The sequence below is a fragment of the Hyla sarda genome, unplaced genomic scaffold, assembly GCF_029499605.1.
Source record: "Hyla sarda isolate aHylSar1 unplaced genomic scaffold, aHylSar1.hap1 scaffold_276, whole genome shotgun sequence".
Classification (NCBI taxonomy): Eukaryota; Metazoa; Chordata; class Amphibia; order Anura; family Hylidae; genus Hyla; species Hyla sarda.
In genome coordinates, this window is record NW_026609461.1 from 61,093 (window position 1) to 86,657 (window position 25,565).

The 25,565-nt window shown below is 48.5% G+C and overlaps 1 protein-coding gene across 1 annotated transcript in view; it reads right to left on the bottom strand.

The window, feature by feature from the left end:
• LOC130325824 (homeobox protein PKNOX1-like) overlaps positions 1–25,359 on the bottom strand; it is a gene marked incomplete at its 3' end in the record, with an annotated part of 72,734 nt that extends 47,375 nt beyond the window's left edge. The window contains exons 1-5 of the mRNA XM_056553332.1: positions 25,124–25,359; positions 22,200–22,298; positions 21,418–21,533; positions 6,250–6,421; positions 5,926–6,090 (exon numbers count right to left, since the gene is read on the bottom strand). Of these exons, the coding sequence (XP_056409307.1) occupies positions 5,926–6,090; positions 6,250–6,421; positions 21,418–21,533; positions 22,200–22,250 (504 nt within the window). The remainder of the gene's footprint in view (positions 1–5,925; positions 6,091–6,249; positions 6,422–21,417; positions 21,534–22,199; positions 22,299–25,123) is intronic.
• Between the last annotated feature and the right edge of the window lie 206 nt (positions 25,360–25,565).

The window sequence follows — 25,565 nt, forward strand, 5'->3', positions numbered from 1 at the left end:
CTGTACGGGGGAGACCAGGAGGACACAATGGGGGTCTGGTGTAATAAATGCAGATATCTGTACGGGGGAGACCAGGAGAGCACAATGGGGGTCTGGTGTAATAAATGCAGATATCTGTACGGGAGAGACCAGGAGAGCACAATGGGGGTCTGGTGTAATAAATGCAGATATCTGTACGGGGGAGACCAGGAGAGCACAATGGGGGTCTGGTGTAATAAATGCAGATACCTGTACGGGGGAGACCAGGAGGACACAATGGGGGTCTGGTGTAATAAATGCAGATACCTGTACGGGGGAGACCAGGAGAGCACAATGGGGGTCTGGAGTAATAAATGCAGATATCTGTACGGGGGAGACCAGGAGGACACAATGGGGGTCTGGTGTAATAAATGCAGATATCTGTACGGGGGGAGACCAGGAGGACACAATGGGGGTCTGGTGTAATAAATGCAGATATCTGTACGGGGGGAGACCAGGAGGGCACAATGGGGGTCTGGTGTAATAAATGCAGATATCTGTACGGGGGAGACCAGGAGAGCACAATGGGGGTCTGGTGTAATAAATGCAGATACCTGTACGGGGGAGACCAGGAGAGCACAATGGGGGTCTGGTGTAATAAATGCAGATATCTGTACGGGGGAGACCAGGAGAATACAATGGGGGTCTGGTGTAATAAATGCAGATATCTGTACGGGGGGAGACCAGGAGAGCACAATGGGGGTCTGGTGTAATAAATGCAGATATCTGTACGGGGGGAGACCAGGAGAATACAATGGGGGTCTGGTGTAATAAATGCAGATATCTGTACGGGGGAGACCAGGAGGACACAATGGGGGTCTGGTGTAATAAATGCAGATACCTGTACGGGGGAGACCAGGAGAGCACAATGGGGGTCTGGTGTAATAAATGCAGATATCTGTACGGGGGAGACCAGGAGAGCACAATGGGGGTCTGGTGTAATAAATGCAGATATCTGTACGGGGGGAGACCAGGAGAGTACAATGGGGGTCTGGTGTAATAAATGCAGATATCTGTACGGGAGAGACCAGGAGAATACAATGGGGGTCTGGTGTAATAAATGCAGATACCTGTACGGGGGAGACCAGGAGGACACAATGGGGGTCTGGTGTAATAAATGCAGATATCTGTACGGGGGAGACCAGGAGAGCACAATGGGGGTCTGGTGTAATAAATGCAGATATCTGTACGGGGGAGACCAGGAGAGCACATTGGGGGTCTGGTGTAATAAATGCAGATATCTGTACAAGGGAGACCAGGAGGACACAATGGGGGTCTGGTGTAATAAATGCAGATATCTGTACGGGGGAGACCAGGAGGGCACTATGGGGGTCTGGTGCATTACATGCAGATACCTGTACGGGGGAGACCAGGAGGGCACAATGGGGGTCTGGTGTAATAAATGCAGATACCTGTACGGGGGAGACCAGGAGAGCACAATGGGGGTCTGGTGTAATAAATGCAGATATCTGTACGGGGGAGACCAGGAGAATACAATGGGGGTCTGGTGTAATAAATGCAGATATCTGTACGGGGGGAGACCAGGAGAGCACAATGGGGGTCTGGTGTAATAAATGCAGATATCTGTACGGGGGGAGACCAGGAGAATACAATGGGGGTCTGGTGTAATAAATGCAGATATCTGTACGGGGGAGACCAGGAGGACACAATGGGGGTCTGGTGTAATAAATGCAGATACCTGTACGGGGGAGACCAGGAGAGCACAATGGGGGTCTGGTGTAATAAATGCAGATATCTGTACGGGGGAGACCAGGAGAGCACAATGGGGGTCTGGTGTAATAAATGCAGATATCTGTACGGGGGGAGACCAGGAGAGTACAATGGGGGTCTGGTGTAATAAATGCAGATATCTGTACGGGAGAGACCAGGAGAATACAATGGGGGTCTGGTGTAATAAATGCAGATACCTGTACGGGGGAGACCAGGAGGACACAATGGGGGTCTGGTGTAATAAATGCAGATATCTGTACGGGGGAGACCAGGAGAGCACAATGGGGGTCTGGTGTAATAAATGCAGATATCTGTACGGGGGAGACCAGGAGAGCACATTGGGGGTCTGGTGTAATAAATGCAGATATCTGTACAAGGGAGACCAGGAGGACACAATGGGGGTCTGGTGTAATAAATGCAGATATCTGTACGGGGGAGACCAGGAGGGCACTATGGGGGTCTGGTGCATTACATGCAGATACCTGTACGGGGGAGACCAGGAGGGCACAATGGGGGTCTGGTGTAATAAATGCAGATATCTGTACGGGAGAGACCAGGAGAGCACAATGGGGGTCTGGTGTAATAAATGCAGATATCTGTACGGGGGGAGACCAGGAGAATACAATGGGGGTCTGGTGTAATAAATGCAGATATCTGTACGGGGGAGACCAGGAGAGCACAATGGGGGTCTGGTGTAATAAATGCAGATATCTGTACGGGGGAGACCAGGAGAATACAATGGGGGTCTGGTGTAATAAATGCAGATACCTGTACGGGGGAGACCAGGAGAGCACAATGGGGGTCTGGTGTAATAAATGCAGATATCTGTACGGGGGAGATCAGGAGGGCACAATGGGGGTCTGGTGTAATAAATGCAGATATCTGTACGGGGGAGACCAGGAGGACACAATGGGGGTCTGGTGTAATAAATGCAGATACCTGTACGGGGGGAGACCAGGAGGACACAATGGGGGTCTGGTGTAATAAATGCAGATATCTGTACGGGGGAGATCAGGAGGACACAATGGGGGTCTGGTGTAATAAATGCAGATATCTGTACGGGGGAGATCAGGAGGGCACAATGGGGGTCTGGTGTAATAAATGCAGATATCTGTACGGGGGAGACCAGGAGAATACAATGGGGGTCTGGTGTAATAAATGCAGATATCTGTACAGGGGAGACCAGGAGGACACAATGGGGGTCTGGTGTAATAAATGCAGATATCTGTACGGGGGAGACCAGGAGAGCACAATGGGGGTCTGGTGTAATAAATGCAGATATCTGTACGGGGGAGATCAGGAGGGCACAATGGGGGTCTGGTGTAATAAATGCAGATATCTGTACGGGGGAGACCAGGAGAATACAATGGGGGTCTGGTGTAATAAATGCAGATATCTGTACGGGGGAGACCAGGAGGGCACAATGGGGGTCTGGTGTAATAAATGCAGATATCTGTACGGGGGAGACCAGGAGAGCACAATGGGGGTCTGGTGTAATAAATGCAGATATCTGTACGGGGAGAGACCAGGAGAGCACAATGGGGGTCTGGTGTAATAAATGCAGATATCTGTACGGGGGAGACCAGGAGGGCACAATGGGGGTCTGGTGTAATAAATGCAGATATCTGTACGGGGGAGACCAGGAGGGCACAATGGGGGTCTGGTGTAATAAATGCAGATATCTGTACGGGGGGAGACCAGGAGAGTACAATGGGGGTCTGGTGTAATAAATGCAGATATCTGTACGGGGGAGACCAGGAGAGCACAATGGGGGTCTGGTGTAATAAATGCAGATATCTGTACTGGGGGAGACCAGGAGAGCACAATGGGGTCTGGTGTAATAAATGCAGATATCTGTACGGGGGAGACCAGGAGAATACAATGGGGGTCTGGTGTAATAAATGCAGATATCTGTACGGGGGAGACCAGGAGAATACAATGGGGGTCTGGTGTAATAAATGCAGATATCTGTACGGGGGAGATCAGGAGGGCACAATGGGGGTCTGGTGTAATAAATGCAGATATCTGTACGGGGGAGACCAGGAGAATACAATGGGGGTCTGGTGTAATAAATGCAGATATCTGTACGGGGGAGACCAGGAGGGCACAATGGGGGTCTGGTGTAATAAATGCAGATATCTGTACGGGGGAGACCAGGAGAGCACAATGGGGGTCTGGTGTAATAAATGCAGATATCTGTACGGGGAGAGACCAGGAGAGCACAATGGGGGTCTGGTGTAATAAATGCAGATATCTGTACGGGGGAGACCAGGAGGGCACAATGGGGGTCTGGTGTAATAAATGCAGATATCTGTACGGGGGAGACCAGGAGGGCACAATGGGGGTCTGGTGTAATAAATGCAGATATCTGTACGGGGGGAGACCAGGAGAGTACAATGGGGGTCTGGTGTAATAAATGCAGATATCTGTACGGGGGAGACCAGGAGAGCACAATGGGGGTCTGGTGTAATAAATGCAGATATCTGTACTGGGGGAGACCAGGAGAGCACAATGGGGTCTGGTGTAATAAATGCAGATATCTGTACGGGGGAGACCAGGAGAATACAATGGGGGTCTGGTGTAATAAATGCAGATATCTGTACAGGGGAGACCAGGAGAATACAATGGGGGTCTGGTGTAATAAATGCAGATATCTGTACGGGGGAGACCAGGAGGGCACAATGGGGGTCTGGTGTAATAAATGCAGATATCTGTACGGGGGAGACCAGGAGGGCACAATGGGGGTCTGGTGTAATAAATGCAGATATCTGTACGGGGGAGACCAGGAGAGCACAATGGGGGTCTGGTGTAATAAATGCAGATACCTGTACGGGGGAGACCAGGAGGACACAATGGGGGTCTGGTGCATTACATGCAGATATCTGTACGGGGGAGACCAGGAGGGCACTATGGGGGTCTGGTGCATTACATGCAGATATCTGTACGGGGGAGACCAGGAGAGCACAATGGGGGTCTGGTGTAATAAATGCAGATATCTGTACGGGGGAGACCAGGAGAATACAATGGGGGTCTGGTGTAATAAATGCAGATATCTGTACGGGGGAGACCAGGAGGGCACAATGGGGGTCTGGTGTAATAAATGCAGATACCTGTACGGGGGAGACCAGGAGAGTACAATGGGGGTCTGGTGTAATAAATGCAGATATCTGTACGGGGGAGACCAGGAGGACACAATGGGGGTCTGGTGTAATAAATGCAGATATCTGTACGGGGGAGACCAGGAGGGCACTATGGGGGTCTGGTGCATTACATGCAGATACCTGTACGGGGGAGACCAGGAGGGCACAATGGGGGTCTGGTGTAATAAATGCAGATATCTGTACGGGGGAGATCAGGAGAGTACAATGGGGGTCTGGTGTAATAAATGCAGATATCTGTACGGGGGAGACCAGGAGGGCACAATGGGGGTCTGGTGTAATAAATGCAGATATCTGTACGGGGGAGACCAGGAGGGCACAATGGGGGTCTGGTGTAATAAATGCAGATATCTGTACGGGGGAGACCAGGAGAATACAATGGGGGTCTGGTGTAATAAATGCAGATATCTGTACGGGGGAGACCAGGAGAGCACAATGGGGGTCTGGTGCATTACATGCAGATACCTGTACGGGGGGAGACCAGGAGGGCACAATGGGGGTCTGGTGCATTACATGCAGATATCTGTACGGGGGAGACCAGGAGAGCACAATGGGGGTCTGGTGTAATAAATGCAGATATCTGTACGGGGGGAGACCAGGAGAATACAATGGGGGTCTGGTGTAATAAATGCAGATATCTGTACGGGGGAGACCAGGAGAGCACAATGGGGGTCTGGTGCATTACATGCAGATACCTGTACGGGGGGAGACCAGGAGGGCACAATGGGGGTCTGGTGCATTACATGCAGATATCTGTACGGGGGAGACCAGGAGGGCACTATGGGGGTCTGGTGCATTACATGCAGATATCTGTACGGGGGAGACCAGGAGAGCACAATGGGGGTCTGGTGCATTACATGCAGATACCTGTACGGGGGGAGACCAGGAGGGCACAATGGGATATCTGTACGGGGGAGACCAGGAGGGCACTATGGGGGTCTGGTGCATTACATGCAGATATCTGTACGGGGGAGACCAGGAGGGCACTATGGGGGTCTGGTGCATTACATGCAGATACCTGTACGGGGGAGTAGGGTCCTCCCGGGTCCCCGCTCAGCAGCGTTTCGCTGTTCATCTTGGTCTTCAGGCAGGAGATGTAGCGGCTGCAGAAATCCTTGCACAGCTCGTTCACCTTCTCCAGCTCCAGCAGGTGGATCCTCAGCACCTGAATGGCCTTCACCATCTACAGAACAGCAGAGAGGTGTGATAGAGGCCACACTTCAGGCCCCACCCCCATGATGATCAGGCTCCACCCACACCAGGGTCACCATACAGCTGTGTACACAAGACCTTTCCTGACCCAGGGTCCTTCTACCTCACCAGCAGGGAGCGCTGTCCTTACCAGGCTGTCCGTCTCGGGGTCGTCTGAGAAGAAATCTTTGCCCTCCTTGTGCTGTCGCCTCACAAAAGTCTCAATGTCCAGGTCAAAGCTGGCGGAGGTGGTGGTCTCCGAGCCCTGAGTGCAGCCCTCACACTTCTCAAAGAGCAGGGCGAGCAGCGGGAAGAGCGGGTGCCTGGAGGGCGAGAGAAAAACAGCGACCATGTACAGTGGGACAAACAAGTATTTAGTCAGCCCCCAATTGTACGCCGTTCTCCCCCTTATAAAGATGAGGCTGTAATTATCATTATAGGTTATAACCAACTATGAGACCGAATGAGAAAAATCCATAAATCCCATTGTCTGATTATTATAGGATTTATCTGTAAATTATGGAGGAGAATAAGTATTTGGTCAATAAGAAAAGTTCATCTCAATACTTTGTTATATCCCCTTTGTTGGTAATGACAGAGGTCACATGATTTCTGTCTTCACAAGGTTCTCACACACTGTTGGTAATGACAGAGGTCACATGATTTCCTTCTTCACAAGGTTCTCACACACTGTTGGTAATGACAGAGGTCACATGATTTCTGTCTTCACAAGGTTCTCACACACTGTTAGTAATGACAGAGGTCACATGATTTCTGTCTTCACAAGGTTCTCACACACTGTTGGTAATGACAGAGGTCACATGATTTCTGTCTTCACAAGGTTCTCACACACTGTTGGCAATGACAGAGGTCACATGATTTCTGTCTTCACAAGGTTCTCACACACTGTTAGTAATGACAGAGGTCACATGATTTCTGTCTTCACAAGGTTCTCACACACTGTTGGCAATGACAGAGGTCACATGATTTCTGTCTTCACAAGGTTCTCACACACTGTTGGTAATGACAGAGGTCACATGATTTCTGTCTTCACAAGGTTCTCACACATGTTGGCAATGACAGAGGTCACATGATTTCTGTCTTCACAAGGTTCTCACACACTGTTGGTAATGACAGAGGTCACATGATTTCCTTCTTCACAAGGTTCTCACACACTGTTGGTAATGACAGAGGTCACATGATTTCTGTCTTCACAAGGTTCTCACACACTGTTGGTAATGACAGAGGTCACATGATTTCTGTCTTCACAAGGTTCTCACACACTGTTGGTAATGACAGAGGTCACATGATTTCTGTCTTCACAAGGTTCTCACACACTGTTGGTAATGACAGAGGTCACATGATTTCCTTCTTCACAAGGTTCTCACACACTGTTGGTAATGACAGAGGTCACATGTTTTCTGTCTTCACAAGGTTCTCACACACTGTTGGTAATGACAGAGGTCACATGATTTCTGTCTTCACAAGGTTCTCACACACTGTTGGTAATGACAGAGGTCACATGTTTTCTGTCTTCACAAGGTTCTCACACACTGTTGGTAATGACAGAGGTCACATGTTTTCTGTCTTCACGAGGTTCTCACACACTGTTGGTAATGACAGAGGTCACATGATTTCTGTCTTCACAAGGTTCTCACACACTGTTGGTAATGACAGAGGTCACATGTTTTCTGTCTTCACAAGGTTCTCACACACTGTTGGTAATGACAGAGGTCACATGTTTTCTGTCTTCACAAGGTTCTCACACACTGTTGGTAATGACAGAGGTCACATGATTTCTGTCTTCACAAGGTTCTCACACACTGTTAGTAATGACAGAGGTCACATGTTTTCTGTCTTCACGAGGTTCTCACACACTGTTGGTAATGACAGAGGTCACATGTTTTCTGTCTTCACAAGGTTCTCACACACTGTTGGTAATGACAGAGGTCACATGTTTTCTGTCTTCACAAGGTTCTCACACACTGTTGGTAATGACAGAGGTCACATGATTTCTGTCTTCACAAGGTTCTCACACACTGTTAGTAATGACAGAGGTCACATGTTTTCTGTCTTCACGAGGTTCTCACACACTGTTGGTAATGACAGAGGTCACATGTTTTCTGTCTTCACAAGGTTCTCACACACTGTTGGTAATGACAGAGGTCACATGTTTTCTGTCTTCACAAGGTTCTCACACACTGTTGGTAATGACAGAGGTCACATGTTTTCTGTCTTCACAAGGTTCTCACACACTGTTGGTAATGACAGAGGTCACATGATTTCTGTCTTCACAAGGTTCTTACACACTGTTGGTAATGACAGAGGTCACATGATTTCTGTCTTCACAAGGTTCTCACACAGTGTTGGTAATGACAGAGGTCACATGTTTTCTGTCTTCACAAGGTTCTCACACACTGTTGGTAATGACAGAGGTCACATGTTTTCTGTCTTCACAAGGTTCTCACACACTGTTGGTAATGACAGAGGTCACATGATTTCTGTCTTCACAAGGTTCTCACACACTGTTGGTAATGACAGAGGTCACATGTTTTCTGTCTTCACGAGGTTCTCACACACTGTTGGTAATGACAGAGGTCACATGTTTTCTGTCTTCACAAGGTTCTCACACACTGTTGGTAATGACAGAGGTCACATGTTTTCTGTCTTCACAAGGTTCTCACACACTGTTGGTAATGACAGAGGTCACATGATTTCTGTCTTCACAAGGTTCTCACACACTGTTAGTAATGACAGAGGTCACATGTTTTCTGTCTTCACGAGGTTCTCACACACTGTTGGTAATGACAGAGGTCACATGTTTTCTGTCTTCACAAGGTTCTCACACACTGTTGGTAATGACAGAGGTCACATGTTTTCTGTCTTCACAAGGTTCTCACACACTGTTGGTAATGACAGAGGTCACATGTTTTCTGTCTTCACAAGGTTCTCACACACTGTTGGTAATGACAGAGGTCACATGATTTCTGTCTTCACAAGGTTCTCACACACTGTTGGTAATGACAGAGGTCACATGTTTTCTGTCTTCACAAGGTTCTCACACACTGTTGGTAATGACAGAGGTCACATGATTTCTGTCTTCACAAGGTTCTCACACACTGTTGGTAATGACAGAGGTCACATGTTTTCTGTCTTCACAAGGTTCTCACACACTGTTGGTAATGACAGAGGTCACATGATTTCCTTCTTCACAAGGTTCTCACACACTGTTGGTAATGACAGAGGTCACATGATTTCCTTCTTCACAAGGTTCTCACACACTGTTGGTAATGACAGAGGTCACATGATTTCCTTCTTCACAAGGTTCTCACACACTGTTGGTAATGACAGAGGTCACATGATTTCTGTCTTCACAAGGTTCTCACACACTGTTGGTAATGACAGAGGTCACATGTTTTCTGTCTTCACAAGGTTCTCACACACTGTTGGTAATGACAGAGGTCACATGATTTCCTTCTTCACAAGGTTCTCACACACTGTTGGTAATGACAGAGGTCACATGATTTCCTTCTTCACAAGGTTCTCACACACTGTTTGTAATGACAGAGGTCACATGATTTCTGTCTTCACAAGGTTCTCACACACTGTTGGTAATGACAGAGGTCACATGATTTCTGTCTTCACAAGGTTCTCACACAGTGTTGGTAATGACAGAGGTCACATGTTTTCTGTCTTCACAAGGTTCTCACACACTGTTGGTAATGACAGAGGTCACATGTTTTCTGTCTTCACAAGGTTCTCACACACTGTTGGTAATGACAGAGGTCACATGATTTCCTTCTTCACAAGGTTCTCACACACTGTTGGTAATGACAGAGGTCACATGATTTCTGTCTTCACAAGGTTCTCACACATGTTGGCAATGACAGAGGTCACATGATTTCTGTCTTCACAAGGTTCTCACACACTGTTGGTAATGACAGAGGTCACATGTTTTCTGTCTTCACAAGGTTCTCACACACTGTTGGTAATGACAGAGGTCACATGTTTTCTGTCTTCACAAGGTTCTCACACACTGTTGGTAATGACAGAGGTCACATGTTTTCTGTCTTCACAAGGTTCTCACACACTGTTGGCAATGACAGAGGTCACATGATTTCTGTCTTCACAAGGTTCTCACACACTGTTGTTAATGACAGAGGTCACATGTTTTCTGTCTTCACAAGGTTCTCACACACTGTTGTTAATGACAGAGGTCACATGTTTTCTGTCTTCACAAGGTTCTCACACACTGTTGGTAATGACAGAGGTCACAAGTTTTCTGTCTTCACAAGGTTCTCACACACTGTTGGTAATGACAGAGGTCACATGTTTTCTGTCTTCACAAGGTTCTCACACACTGTTGGTAATGACAGAGGTCACATGTTTTCTGTCTTCACAAGGTTCTCACACACTGTTGCTGGTATTTTGGCCCATTCCTCGTGCAGATCTCCTCTAGAACTTTCAACTCCCTCCAAAGGTTTTCTATGGGGTTGAGATCTGGAGACTGGCTAGGCCACTCCAGGACCTTGAAATGCTTCTTATGAAGCCACTCCTTCGATGCCCGGGCGGTGTGTTTGGGATCATTGTCATGCTGAAAGACTCAGCCACATTTCATCTTCAATGTCCTTGCTGATGAAAGGAGGTTTTCATTCAAAATCTCACGAAACATGGCCCCATTCATTCTTTCCTTTACACGGATCAGTCATCCTGGTCCCTTAGCAGAATAACAGCCCCAAAGTATGATGTCTCCGCCCCCATGCTTCACAGTAGGTATGGTGTTCCCGCCCCCATGCTTCACAGTAGGTATGGTGTTCTTTGGATGCAATTCAGCATTCTTTCTCCTCCAAACACCACCAGTTGAGTTTTTACCACAACGTTCTACTTTGGTTTCATCTGACCATATGACATTCTCCCAATCCTCTTCTGGGTCATCCAAATGCTCTCTAAAAAACTTCAGATGGGCCCGGACATGTACTGGCTTAAGCAGGGGGACACGTCTGGCACTGCATGATTTGAGTCCCTGGCGGTGTAGTGTGTTACTGAGGATAGCCTTTGTAACTTTGGTCCCAGCTCTCTACAGGTCATTCACTAGGTCCCCCCGTGTGGTTCTGGGATTTTTGCTCACCGTTCCTGTGATCATTTTGACACCACGGGGGGAGATCTTGCGTGGAGCCCCAGATGGAGGGAGATTATCAGTGGTCTTGTATGTCTTCCATTTTCTAATAATTGCTCCCACAGTTGATTTCTTCACACCAAGCTGCTTGCCTATTGCAGATTCAGTCTTCCCAGCTTGATGCAGGTCTATAATTTTGTTTCTGGTGTCCTTCGCCAGCTCTTTGGTCTTGGCCATTGTGGAGTTTGGAGTGTGACTGTTTGAGGTTGTGGACAGATGTCTTTTATTCTGATAACAAGTTCAAGCAGAAGCCATTAATACAGGTAACGAGTGGAGGACAGAGGAGACTCTTATAGAAGAAGTTACAGGTCTGTGAGAGGCAGAAATCTTACTTGTTTGTAGGTGACCAAATACTTATTTTCCTCCATAATTTATAAATAAATTCTTTAATAATCAGACAATGTGTTTTTATGATTTTTTTTTTCCTCATTCTGTCTCTCATAGTTGAGGTTATAACCTATGATGATAATTACATCCTCTCATATTTATAAGGGGGAAAACTTGTACAATTGGGGACTGACTAAATACTTTTTTGTCCAATTAAACATAGGAAAACACATTCGCATCTTGCCCATATCCGAGAGAAAAGTAGGGTTACCTTTTTGTCCTCCCTGCCTGATACACCGCTCCTGGTGGTTGGGGACTTCAATAATTTGATGCACCCTGTGTTGGATAGGTTCCCGGTGCGGGGCCTGGGGGGTTAGGTTTGTGGGGGAGGTGGGTTGGGTAGATTTGTGGAGGAGGCGTAACCCCGATATATCGCAATATTCCTGTTATTCTAGTTCTCACGGTACTCTTTCCCGTATTGATTTAGCATTGGGTAATGAGTCTATCCTCCACTAATTAGTTCAGTTGAGTATCTCCCCCGTAGTCTTTCTGACCATTCCCCTATATTGGTATGGTTTACTGGTTCTTCTCATCCTAGGATGCGAGGCTCTCTGTGGCGACTGAACCCCTTTTGGCTTCAGGTTTCTACTGTGGGTAACTCGCTTTCTATTGATATAGCTGAGTTTTATAGACTTAATGCTGGGTCGGCCTCGGTGGGTACTGTATGGGACTCATTGAAAGCTTACGTGAGGGGTATCTTCATTAGGGATATTACGTTTTGCAAGTCTAAGACTAGAGTGTTACAGAATACGTTGCGGGCACGGGTCTTGGGGGCGGAACAGAAATTTCTTTGTGACCATTTTGATGCTAATAGGGATGACTGGTAGTCTTCCCAATCTATGTTGGATGCGCACTTGATACGCATGGCCGACAACAAGCGTTTTTTTAAACAGCAGAAGTATTTTGAGTGTGGTGAGAGCACCAGGCGTTTGCTGGCGCGTACGGTTAGAGCCCAGCAGGGTTCTATCTCTATCCCTTGCCTTTGTGATGGTGCCGGGACTTTGGTTCGGGAGGATGCGGATTAGAGATGAGCGAACTTACAGTAAATTCGATTCGTCACGTACTTCTCGGCTCGGCAGTTGATGACTTTTCCTGCATAAATGAGTTCAGCTTTCAGGTGCTCCGGTGGGCTGGAAAAGGTGGATACAGTCCTAGGAGACTCTTTCCTAGGACTGTATCCACCTTTTCTAGCCCACTGGAGCACCTGAAGCTGAACTAATTTACGCAGGATAAGTCATCAACTGCCGAGTCGAGAAGTTCATGACGAATCGAATTTACTGTAAGTTCGCTCATCTCTAATGCGGATATTTTGAGAGTGTTGGTCTCCTTCTATGAGGAGACCTACTCTTCTAAGTTGTCACATGACAGTCAGGCCATAGAGCGCTTTGTCTCTGCTATTTCTCTCCCGGTGCTGGCACAGACGCAGAGGGACATGCTGGACGACCCTATTTCTACAGAAGAATTGGAAGATGCTCTGGGTGTGCTTCCGTCTGAGAAGTCCCCGGGGGTGGATGGGCTCCCTAATGAATATCTTAAACACTATAAGGATATTCTGTTACCCAAACCCAAGTGTTGAGGGCTGCCACTGAGGGGGGGGGGGGGGGGGGGGGGGAGTTGCCGGGTTCCATGACGGAAGCGATTATAGTGTTGTTACTAAAGCCAGGTAAAGATCTGCATTTAGCAGGCTCCTATAGGCCCATTTCTCTCCTATGTTCTGATATTAAGCTGATAGCTAAGGTCCTGGCTAATAGACTGCTGAAGGTAATCTCCTCATTGATACACTGTGACCAAACGGGATTTATGCCCGGGAAGTCTAGGGCGGAAAATATCAGAAGGCTCTTTTTGAACCTTCAATTGCAGCTGAGGGGTGATGGGTGTAGGGCTGTGCTTTCGCTTGACGCTGCCAAAGTTTTTGACAGCGTTGAGTGGCCGTTCCTTTGGTGCGTCATGAGACGTATGGGGTTTGGGCCAGTATTTCTGTCATGGGTGCAATTGCTATATGCAGCCCCGTGTGCTCGGATACGGGCTAATGGTTTATTGTCCCACTCCTTCCCCTTGGGTAGGGGCACGCGCCAGGGGTGTCCTCTCTCCCCCTTTCTTTTTGCTTTGGCTATAGAACCCCTGGCAATTTTAGTACGGGCTTCTACTGAGTTTAAGGGCTTCTGTTATGGTGATCTGGAAGAGCATATTGCCCTGAATGCTGACGATATGCTGTTGTTTATGAGGGATGTTGCGCATTCTTTGCACCCGTTTATGGCATTGATAGAGCGCTATGGTAGTTATTCTGGCCTGGCTATCAACTGGGATAAATCTACGGTTCTCCCTCTTGATCCCCTTCCTCGCATGCCGGTATTGGACAGGGTGGGTCTCCCTGTGGTAACTCAATTTAAATACCTGGGTGTAGTGGTCTCAGTGAATCCTTTTGATTATATATCTCTGAACCTCATCACATTGCTTGATGGGAAAGTGGCCGTGTGGCGGAAGTTGCCTCTCTCTATGATAGGTAGATCCAATTTAATCAAAATGATACTCATGCCTCAATTCTTATATATCTTGCATAATACCCCTGTCTGGATCCTTATGAAGTACTTTCTTAGGATTCAGTCTTTGTTCAGAGACCTTATTTGAAATGGGAAGTCAGATTGCGGTTGGAGACGTTGCAACGTAGTAAGGAGGCCGGTGGTCTTTCTATCCCTAATCCCTGGTTATAGTTTTTGGCGTCACAGGTTCAACAGTTGAAAAGGTGGGCTCGGTACGACACTATGGAACGTACTGGTGAGTTGGTTTCGAGGAGACTAGGCAAGGTGACTCCCATTTACCTATTGGAGATGGCCGCACAGACTCAGCCACCTGATACCCCCCCCCCCACACACACACACACTTTTACTCTTATCAGGAAGGTGTGGAAAAAATGTAAGGCTTTGTTGAGATACCCTCTGATCCATATGTTTTGGGACTGTGCACATCTCACTCTATTCTGGAGGGAGGTGGGGCAGTTGATTAGTAAGGTGTATGGTTGCCCATTTACTTTATCTTTTCTAACGTGTCTTCTGGGCCTACAGGACGGGTTGGACGAGGATAGTGGCTTATATTAATAGGATCCTTTATCAAGCCCGTAAACTGATAGCTCAGTATTGGTTACGACCCTTGCCGCCCACTATAGTGGAACTGATTGCTAAGCTGAACCACCTTATTAGATTGGAGAAGGGAGTGTATACAAAAAGGAAAGCATTACATAAATTTGAATCTATCTGGGCTCCCTGGCTGGATACCCCCGGGGTACCGTCTACATACTTATGCAGGTCTTCTATGGAAGTGCTTCTGGGGTGTGATGGGGGCCTTGGCCGTTGATAATGTCTGTGTCTTATTGGTCAGTTCTCCCCGCTTTTTGTTAATGCAGTAAATGTGCAGGTCTGTCTGTGTCCTCTGAGTCTGCCTCCTTCTTTGACCGCTTTTTGTTAATGCAGTATATGTGCAGGTCTGTCTGTGTCCTCTGAGTCTGCCTCCTTCTTTGACCGCTTTTTGTTAATGCAGTATATGTGCAGGTCTGTCTGTGTCCTCTGAGTCTGCCTCCTTCTTTGACCGCTTTTTGTTAATGCAGTATATGTGCAGGTCTGTCTGTGTCCTCTGAGTCTGCCTCCTTCTTTGACCTCTTTTTGTTAATGCAGTATATGTGCAGGTCTGTCTGTGTCCTCTGAGTCTGCCTCCTTCTTTGACCGCTTTTTGTTAATGCAGTATATGTGCAGGTCTGTCTGTGTCCTCTGAGTCTGCCTCCTTCTTTGACCTCTTTTTGTTATTGCAGTATATGTGCAGGTCTGTCTGTGTCCTCTGAGTCTGCCTCCTTCTTTGACCGCTTTTTGTTAATGCAGTATATGTGCAGGTCTGTCTGTGTCCTCTGAGTCTGCCTCCTTCTTTGACCGCTTTTTGTTAATGCAGTATATGTGCAGGTCTGTCTGTGTCCTCTGAGTCTGCCTCCTTCTTTGACCTCTTTTTGTTAATGCAGTATATGTGCAGGTCTGTCTGTGTCCTCTGAGTCTGCCTCCTTCTTTGACCTCTTTTTGTTAATGCAGTATATGTGCAGGTCTGTCTGTGTCCTCTGAGTCTGCCTCCTTCTTTGACCACTTTTTGTTAATGCAGTATATGTGCAGGTCTGTCTGTGTCCTCTGAGTCTGCCTCCTTCTTTGACCTCTTTTTGTTAATGCAGTATATGTGCAGGTCTGTCTGTGTCCTCTGAGTCTGCCTCCTTCTTTGACCGCTTTTTGTTAATGCAGTATATGTGCAGGTCTGTCTGTGTCCTCTGAGTCTGCCTCCTTCTTTGACCGCTTTTTGTTAATGCAGTATATGTGCAGGTCTGTCTGTGTCCTCTGAGTCTGCCTCCTTCTTTGACCTCTTTTTGTTAATGCAGTATATGTGCAGGTCTGTCTGTGTCCTCTGAGTCTGCCTCCTTCTTTGACCGCTTTTTGTTAATGCAGTATATGTGCAGGTCTGTCTGTGTCCTCTGAGTCTGCCTCCTTCTTTGACCTCTTTTTGTTAATGCAGTATATGTGCAGGTCTGTCTGTGTCCTCAGTCTGCCTCCTTCTTTGACCGCTTTTTGTTAATGCAGTATATGTGCAGGTCTGTCTGTGTCCTCTGAGTCTGCCTCCTTCTTTGACCTCTTTTTGTTAATGCAGTATATGTGCAGGTCTGTCTGTGTCCTCTGAGTCTGCCTCCTTCTTTGACCGCTTTTTGTTAATGCAGTATATGTGCAGGTCTGTCTGTGTCCTCTGAGTCTGCCTCCTTCTTTGACCGCTTTTTGTTAATGCAGTATATGTGCAGGTCTGTCTGTGTCCTCTGAGTCTGCCTCCTTCTTTGACCGCTTTTTGTTAATGCAGTATATGTGCAGGTCTGTCTGTGTCCTCTGAGTCTGCCTCCTTCTTTGACCTCTTTTTGTTAATGCAGTATATGTGCAGGTCTGTCTGTGTCCTCTGAGTCTGCCTCCTTCTTTGACCGCTTTTTGTTAATGCAGTATATGTGCAGGTCTGTCTGTGTCCTCTGAGTCTGCCTCCTTCTTTGACCGCTTTTTGTTAATGCAGTATATGTGCAGGTCTGTCTGTGTCCTCTGAGTCTGCCTCCTTCTTTGACCGCTTTTTGTTAATGTAGTATATGTGCAGGTCTGTCTGTGTCCTCTGAGTCTGCCTCCTTCTTTGACCGCTTTTTGTTAATGCAGTATATGTGCAGGTCTGTCTGTGTCCTCTGAGTCTGCCTCCTTCTTTGACCTCTTTTTGTTAATGCAGTATATGTGCAGGTCTGTCTGTGTCCTCTGAGTCTGCCTCCTTCTTTGACCTTTTTGTTAATGCAGTATATGTGCAGGTCTGTCTGTGTCCTCTGAGTCTGCCTCCTTCTTTGACCTCTTTTTGTTAATGCAGTATATGTGCAGGTCTGTCTGTGTCCTCTGAGTCTGCCTCCTTCTTTGACCGCTTTTTGTTAATGCAGTATATGTGCAGGTCTGTCTGTGTCCTCTGAGTCTGCCTCCTTCTTTGACCGCTTTTTGTTAATGCAGTATATGTGCAGGTCTGTCTGTGTCCTCTGAGTCTGCCTCCTTCTTTGACCGCTTTTTGTTAATGCAGTATATGTGCAGGTCTGTCTGTGTCCTCTGAGTCTGCCTCCTTCTTTGACCTCTTTTTGTTAATGCAGTATATGTGCAGGTCTGTCTGTGTCCTCTGAGTCTGCCTCCTTCTTTGACCGCTTTTTGTTAATGCAGTATATGTGCAGGTCTGTCTGTGTCCTCTGAGTCTGCCTCCTTCTTTGACCGCTTTTTGTTAATGCAGTATATGTGCAGGTCTGTCTGTGTCCTCTGAGTCTGCCTCCTTCTTTGACCGCTTTTTGTTAATGCAGTATATGTGCAGGTCTGTCTGTGTCCTCTGAGTCTGCCTCCTTCTTTGACCGCTTTTTGTTAATGCAGTATATGTGCAGGTCTGTCTGTGTCCTCTGAGTCTGCCTCCTTCTTTGACCGCTTTTTGTTAATGCAGTATATGTGCAGGTCTGTCTGTGTCCTCTGAGTCTGCCTCCTTCTTTGACCGCTTTTTGTTAATGCAGTATATGTGCAGGTCTGTCTGTGTCCTCTGAGTCTGCCTCCTTCTTTGACCTCTTTTTGTTAATGCAGTATATGTGCAGGTCTGTCTGTGTCCTCTGAGTCTGCCTCCTTCTTTGACCTCTTTTTGTTAATGCAGTATATGTGCAGGTCTGTCTGTGTCCTCTGAGTCTGCCTCCTTCTTTGACCGCTTTTTGTTAATGCAGTATATGTGCAGGTCTGTCTGTGTCCTCTGAGTCTGCCTCCTTCTTTGACCTCTTTTTGTTAATGCAGTATATGTGCAGGTCTGTCTGTGTCCTCTGAGTCTGCCTCCTTCTTTGACCTCTTTTTGTTAATGCAGTATATGTGCAGGTCTGTCTGTGTCCTCTGAGTCTGCCTCCTTCTTTGACCGCTTTTTGTTAATGCAGTATATGTGCAGGTCTGTCTGTGTCCTCTGAGTCTGCCTCCTTCTTTGACCGCTTTTTGTTAATGCAGTATATGTGCAGGTCTGTCTGTGTCCTCTGAGTCTGCCTCCTTCTTTGACCTTTTTGTTAATGCAGTATATGTGCAGGTCTGTCTGTGTCCTCTGAGTCTGCCTCCTTCTTTGACCGCTTTTTGTTAATGCAGTATATGTGCAGGTCTGTCTGTGTCCTCTGAGTCTGCCTCCTTCTTTGACCTCTTTTTGTTAATGCAGTATATGTGCAGGTCTGTCTGTGTCCTCTGAGTCTGCCTCCTTCTTTGACCGCTTTTTGTTAATGCAGTATATGTGCAGGTCTGTCTGTGTCCTCTGAGTCTGCCTCCTTCTTTGGCCGCTTTTTGTTAATGCAGTATATGTGCAGGTCTGTCTGTGTCCTCTGAGTCTGCCTCCTTCTTTGACCGCTTTTTGTTAATGCAGTATATGTGCAGGTCTGTCTGTGTCCTCAGTCTGCCTCCTTCTTTGACCGCTTTTTGTTAATGCAGTATATGTGCAGGTCTGTCTGTGTCCTCTGAGTCTGCCTCCTTCTTTGACCTCTTTTTGTTAATGCAGTATATGTGCAGGTCTGTCTGTGTCCTCTGAGTCTGCCTCCTTCTTTGACCTCTTTTTGTTAATGCAGTATATGTGCAGGTCTGTCTGTGTCCTCTGAGTCTGCCTCCTTCTTTGACCTCTTTTTGTTAATGCAGTATATGTGCAGGTCTGTCTGTGTCCTCTGAGTCTGCCTCCTTCTTTGACCTCTTTTTGTTAATGCAGTATATGTGCAGGTCTGTCTGTGTCCTCTGAGTCTGCCTCCTTCTTTGACCGCTTTTTTCATGTCTTCGTGCCTGTGTACCTGTTGTACGCCATGAGTTTTATTTTTCCTATTTGATGTGTGTTATCCTTTCTCTGGACCACCGTGTGCCTCTTCGTTATGGCTGCTGAAGAGAGGACACTGGGACTGGGGGGGGGGGGGGGGGGAGGGAGTTTGTCTTTTTTGTGGGCGGGTGGGGAGGTTTAGGGGAATGTTGGGCTGTTTTGTATTTCTTTTTTATGAAAAATTGTTCAATAAAAATTTTCTGATTTAAAAAAAAAAATACTTTTTTGCATCACTGTATAAGAGGAGGGGCCATATATAAGAGGAGGGGCCATGTATAAGAGGAGGGGCCATGTATAAGAGGAGGGGCCATGTTTAAGAGGAGGGGCCATGTTTAAGAGGAGGGGCCATGTTTAAGAGGAGGGGCCATGTTTAAGAGGAGGGGCCATGTTTAAGAGGAGGGGCCATGTTTAAGAGGAGGGGCCATGTTTAAGAGGAGGGGCCATGTTTAAGACGAGGGTCCATGTTTAAGAAGAGGGTCCATGTATAAGAAGAGGGTCCATGTATAAGAAGAGGGTCCATGTTTAAGAGGAGGGGCCATATTTAAGAGGAGGGGCCATGTATAAGAGGAGGGGCCATGTATAAGAGGAGGGGCCATGTATAAGAGGAAGGGCCATGTATAAGAGGAAGGGCCATGTTTAAGAGGAGGGGCCATGTTTAAGAGGAGGGACCATGTATAAGAGGAGGGGCCATGAGGAGGGGCCATGAATAAGAGGAGCGACCATGTATAAGAGGAGGGGCCATGTATAAGAGGAGGGGCCATGTATAAGAGGAGGGGACATGTATAAGAGGAGGGGACATGTATAAGAGGAGGGGACATGTATAAGAGGAGGGGACATGTATAAGAGGAGGGGCCATGTATAAGAGGAGGGGCCATGAATAGAAGGGGCCATGTATAAGAGGAGGGGCCATGTATAAGAGGAGGGGCCATGAATAGAAGGGGCCATGTATAAGAGGAGGGGCCATGAATAGAAGGGGCCATGTATAAGAGGAGAGGCCATGTATAAGGGCCATGAATAGAAGGGACCATGTATAAGAGGAGGGGCCATGAATAAGAGGAGGGGCCATGTATAAGAAGAGGGGCCATGTTTAAGAGGAGGGGCCATATTTAAGAGGAGGGGCCATGTATAAGAGGAGGGGCCATGTATAAGAGGAAGGGCCATGTATAAGAGGAAGGGCCATGTTTAAGAGGAGGGGCCATGTTTAAGAGGAGGGACCATGTATAAGAGGAGGGGCCATGAGGAGGGGCCATGAATAAGAGGAGCGACCATGTATAAGAGGAGGGGCCATGTATAAGAGGAGGGGCCATGTATAAGAGGAGGGGACATGTATAAGAGGAGGGGACATGTATAAGAGGAGGGGCCATGTATAAGAGGAGGGGCCATGAATAGAAGGGGCCATGTATAAGAGGAGGGGCCATGTATAAGAGGAGGGGCCATGAATAGAAGGGGCCATGTATAAGAGGAGGGGCCATGAATAGAAGGGGCCATGTATAAGAGGAGAGCCCATGTATAAGGGCCATGAATAGAAGGGACCATGTATAAGAGGAGGGGCCATGAATAAGAGGAGGGGCCATGAATAAGAGGAGGGGCCATGAATAAGAGGAGGGGCAATGTATAGAAGTGGCCATGTATAAGAGGAGGGGCCATGTATAAGAGAATGGGCCATGTATAAAAGAAGGGGCCACGTATAAGAGGAGGGGCCATGTATAAGAGGAGCGGCCATGTATAAAAGAAGGGGCCATGTATAAGAGGAGGGGCCATGTATAAGAGGAGGGGCCATGAATAAGAGGTGCGATCATGTATAAGAGGAGGGGCCATGTATAAGAGGTGCGATCATGTATAAGAGGAGGGGCCACGTATAAGAGAAGGGGCCACGTATAAGAGGAGGGGCCATGTATAAGAGGAGGGGCCATGTATAAGAGGAGCGATCCTGTATAAGAGGAGGGGCCATGTATAAGAGGAGGGGCCACGTATAAGAGGAGGGGCTATGTATAAGAGGAGCGGCCATGTATAAAAGAAGGGGCCATGTATAAGAGGAGGGGCCATGTATAAGAGGAGGGGCCATGAATAAGAGGTGCGATCATGTATAAGAGGAGGGGCCATGTATAAGAGGTGCGATCATGTATAAGAGGAGGGGCCACGTATAAGAGAAGGGGCCACGTATAAGAGGAGGGGCCATGTATAAGAGGAGGGGCCATGTATAAGAGGAGCGATCCTGTATAAGAGGAGGGGCCATGTATAAGAGGAGGGGCCACGTATAAGAGGAGGGGCTATGTATAAGAGGAGGGGCCATATAAGAGGAGCGATCCTGTATAAGAGGAGGGGCCTCTTATGCGCCCTCCTCCCACACAGTCATGTATGCCGCCCCCCGTGTACCTGTATATAGACTGCTTGTCTGTCTCCATGGGGCTGTCTCCTGCCGCCGGGCTCTGAGATGACGCCTCCGCACTCACAGAATCCTGCTCTGTCTTGAACTGAGTGACAACCTGTATCTGAGGAGCAGCAGAAGAAATATACAAGATTAGGCACATTACCAGAGGGCCCTGCAGAGGATAACCCCGAGAGCCCTGCAGAGGATAACCCCGAGGGCCCTGCAGAGGATAACCCCGAGGGCCCTGCAGAGGATAACCCCGAGGGCCCTGCAGAGGATAACCCCGAGGGCCCTGCAGAGGATAACCCCGAGGGCCCTGCAGAGGATAACCCCGAGGGCCCTGCAGAGGATAACCCCGAGGGCCCTGCAGAGGATAACCCCGAGGGCCCTGCAGAGGATAACCCCGAGGGCCCTGCAGAGGATAACCCCGAGGGCCCTGCAGAGGATAACCCCGAGGGCCCTGCAGAGGATAACCCCGAGGGCCCTGCAGAGGATAACCCCGAGGGCCCTGCAGAGGATAACCCCGAGGGCCCTGCAGAGGATAACCCCGAGGGCCCTGCAGAGGATAACCCCGAGGGCCCTGCAGAGGCCCTGCAGAGGCCATCACAGCCATGCAGAACATGTGCCAAGTAGTCATAACACAGGGGGCGCCGTCCTTCCGCCCCCAGGATAATACAGAGACAGCATGGGTGACATTTCACTAAAGGAACCTTGACCTGATCAAACCACAAAATGCAGTATTTACAGAGCACAGTCCACTAAAGGGTGCTGCCCTCTGCCCCATTACCTGCGGATCCTCCGGGTAGTCCTCCATGCCCATTTGCTCAGTGGACATCATACTGTCCCGATGGCTGACCACATCTCACGGCTGCCGATCCCTGAGCACCTGAGGCGGAAAGGAGAACATTTATGTGAGGTATGGAGGAGAACATCGTGTACTGTGAGGTATGGGGGAGGAGGACATTGTGTACTGTGAGGTATGGAGGAGGACATCGTGTACTGTGAGGTATGTAGGAGGAGGACATTGTGTACTGTGAGGTATGGGGGAGGAGGACATTGTGTACTGTGAGGTATGTAGGAGGAGGACATTGTGTACTGTGAGGTATGGGGGAGGAGGACATTGTGTACTGTGAGGTATGGAGGAGGACATCGTGTACTGTGAGGTATGGGGGAGGAGGACATTGTGTACTGTGAGGTATGTAGGAGGAGGACATTGTGTACTGTGAGGTATGTAGGAGGAGGACATCGTGTACTGTGAGGTATGGGGAGGAGGACATTGTGTACTGTGAGGTATGGAGGAGGACATAGTGTACTGTGAGTTATGGAGGGGTGAGGACATCGTGTACTGTGAGGTATGGAGGAGGAGGACATCGTGTACTGTGAGGTATGGGGGAGGAGGACATTGTGTACTGTGAGGTATGGGGGAGGAGAACATCATGTACTGTGAGGTATGGAGGAGGAGGACATCGTGTACTGTGAGGTATGTAGGAGGAGGACATTGTGTACTGTGAGGTATGGGGGAGGAGGACATTGTGTACTGTGAGGTATGGAGGAGGACATCGTGTACTGTGAGGTATGGAGGAGGACATCGTGTACTGTGAGGTATGGAGGAGAACATTGTGTACTGTGAGGTATGGAGGAGGAGGAGGACATCGTGTACTGTGAGGTATGGAGGAGGAGGACATCGTGTACTGTGAGGTATAGAGGAGGACATTGTGTACTGTGAGGTATGGAGGAGGACATCGTGTACTGTGAGGTATGGAGAACATTGTGTACTGTGAGGTATGGAGGAGAACATTGTGTACTGTGAGGTATGGAGGAGAACATTGTGTACTGTGAGGTATGGAGGAGAACATCGTGTACTGTGAGGTATGGAGGAGGACATCGTGTACTGTGAGGTATGGAGGAGGACATCGTGTACTGTGAGGTATGGAGGAGGACATCGTGTACTGTGAGGTATGGAGGAGGACATCGTGTACTGTGAGGTATGGAGGAGGAGGACATTGTGTACTGTGAGGTATGGAGGAGGAGGACATTGTGTACTGTGAGGTATGGAGGAGGAGAACATCGTGTACTGTGAGGTATGGAGGAGGAGAACATTGTGTACTGTGAGGTATGGAGGAGGAGGACATCGTGTACTGTGAGGTATGGAGGAGGAGGACATCGTGTACTGTGAGGTATGGAGGAGGAGGACATCGTGTACTGTGAGGTATGGAGGAGGAGGACATCGTGTACTGTGAGGTATGGAGGAGGAGGACATTGTGTACTGTGAGGTATGGAGGAGGAGAACATCGTGTACTGTGAGGTATGGAGGAGGAGGACATCGTGTACTGTGAGGTATGGAGGACTGACATCTACGAGGGGGGGGACACAAAACAATTTAAGGGTGTACACAGAGGGGAAAGCATTTTGGGGTGTACACAGTAGGTGGAATCATCTTTTTTAGGGTACACATTAGGTTGCAGTATTTTCAGGGTAGACAGTACGCGGGGAAGCACTTTCAGGGTGCATATAGTGGAGGAAGGATTATGAGGGTGCAGAAAGTAGGGGTAACATTTTGGGGGTTTTCATAGTAGGGGGAAGCATTTTCACAGTAGAGAAAGTAATTTAGAGTTTACACATAAGGGACAAGCATTTTGGGGGTGCACAAAGTAGGGGTATAATTTTTAGGGTGCACACAATAGTGGGGAGGAACTGTCAGGGTGCACACACCAAAGGCAGCATTATTAGTATGCACAAAATAAGTGGGAAATATTTATATTGTGTTGTACACAGTAGGGGGGGAAGGACTTATTGATTGCACACAGTAGGCGGGGACTTATTGGGTCACACATTGGGGGAAGGACTTTTTGGGTGCACACAGTAGGGGGAAGGACTTATTGGGTGCACACAGTAGGGGGGAAGGACTTATTGGGTGCACACAGTAGGGAGGGAAGGAATTATTGGGTGCACAGAGTAGGGGGGAGGAATTATTGGGTGCACACAGTGGGAGGGAAGGAATTATTGGGTGCACACAGTGGGAGGGAAGGAGTTATTGGGTGCACACAGTAGGGGGGAATTATTGGGTGCACACAGTGGTAGGGAAGGACTTATTGGTTGCACACAGTAGGGGGGAAAGACTTATTGGGTGCACACAGTATGGGGAAGGACTTGTTGGGTGAACACAGTAGGGGGAAGGACTTATTGGGTGAACACAGTAGGGGGGAAGGAATTATTGGATGCACACGGTAGGGGGAGGAATTATTGGCTGCACGCAGTAGGGGGGAAGGAATTATTGGGTGCACGCAGGAACCTCCTCCGCCCCCGGTCACACATATTTCACGCTTGTGCCATTCTGTTTAGGACCCTCCCCCGTTAGCCACGCCCCCTCACTCTCAGCGCAAACATTACACCCCGGCAACAGCCGCGCGCCAGCTGCGATTGGCTCAGATCCGCGCGCGCTACCGCCTATTGGATGGAAGGACGGCGCGCACCTGAGAGGGAGGCGCGTCCACGCTGGGGAAGGGCGTGGCCAGCGTCGCGTACAGGGAGGGGGAGGGCCCGGGTACGCGCAAGGAAAGCACCGTGGGAGGCCGGGGGCGCGCGGAACGAGGACGTGGGGACCGGGGCGCCCGTGGCGGTGTGTGTGTGGAGGGTGCGACGCGGGGGGGCGGAGGGGAGACCGGGGAAGCTGCGCGGGCCGGCGGGCGGGCGCTGTGAGTGACAGCTTACCCGGTGCCAATCTTCGTCACACTGACAAGCGGCTGCAGCAATCGGGACCCGCAGGGGCGCCTACGTCATCACGCTTCACGCCGCACATTAGCATCGGGCTGCCCTGCGAATTGCGTCACCGCGTAGGGGCGGATTCTCGCTGCCAGTCATTGGGACGTCTGATTGCTGATTGGCTGAAGCGCAGGGGGCTTATGAATATTTCATAAGGTTCCCGCCCACTAGTCTTATATGGCTGCGCCTGCGTACTGGGAGCTTGGTACGACTAAAGTCTCTGCAACATACAGTTGTCATGGTTACAGTGTGTAGATACGGCTGTATATACCCTATATAATCTATACTGTATGGTATATACAGTTGTCATGGTTACAGAGTGTAGATATGGCTGTATATACCCTATATAATCTATACTGTATAGTATATACAGTTGTCGTGGTTACAGAGT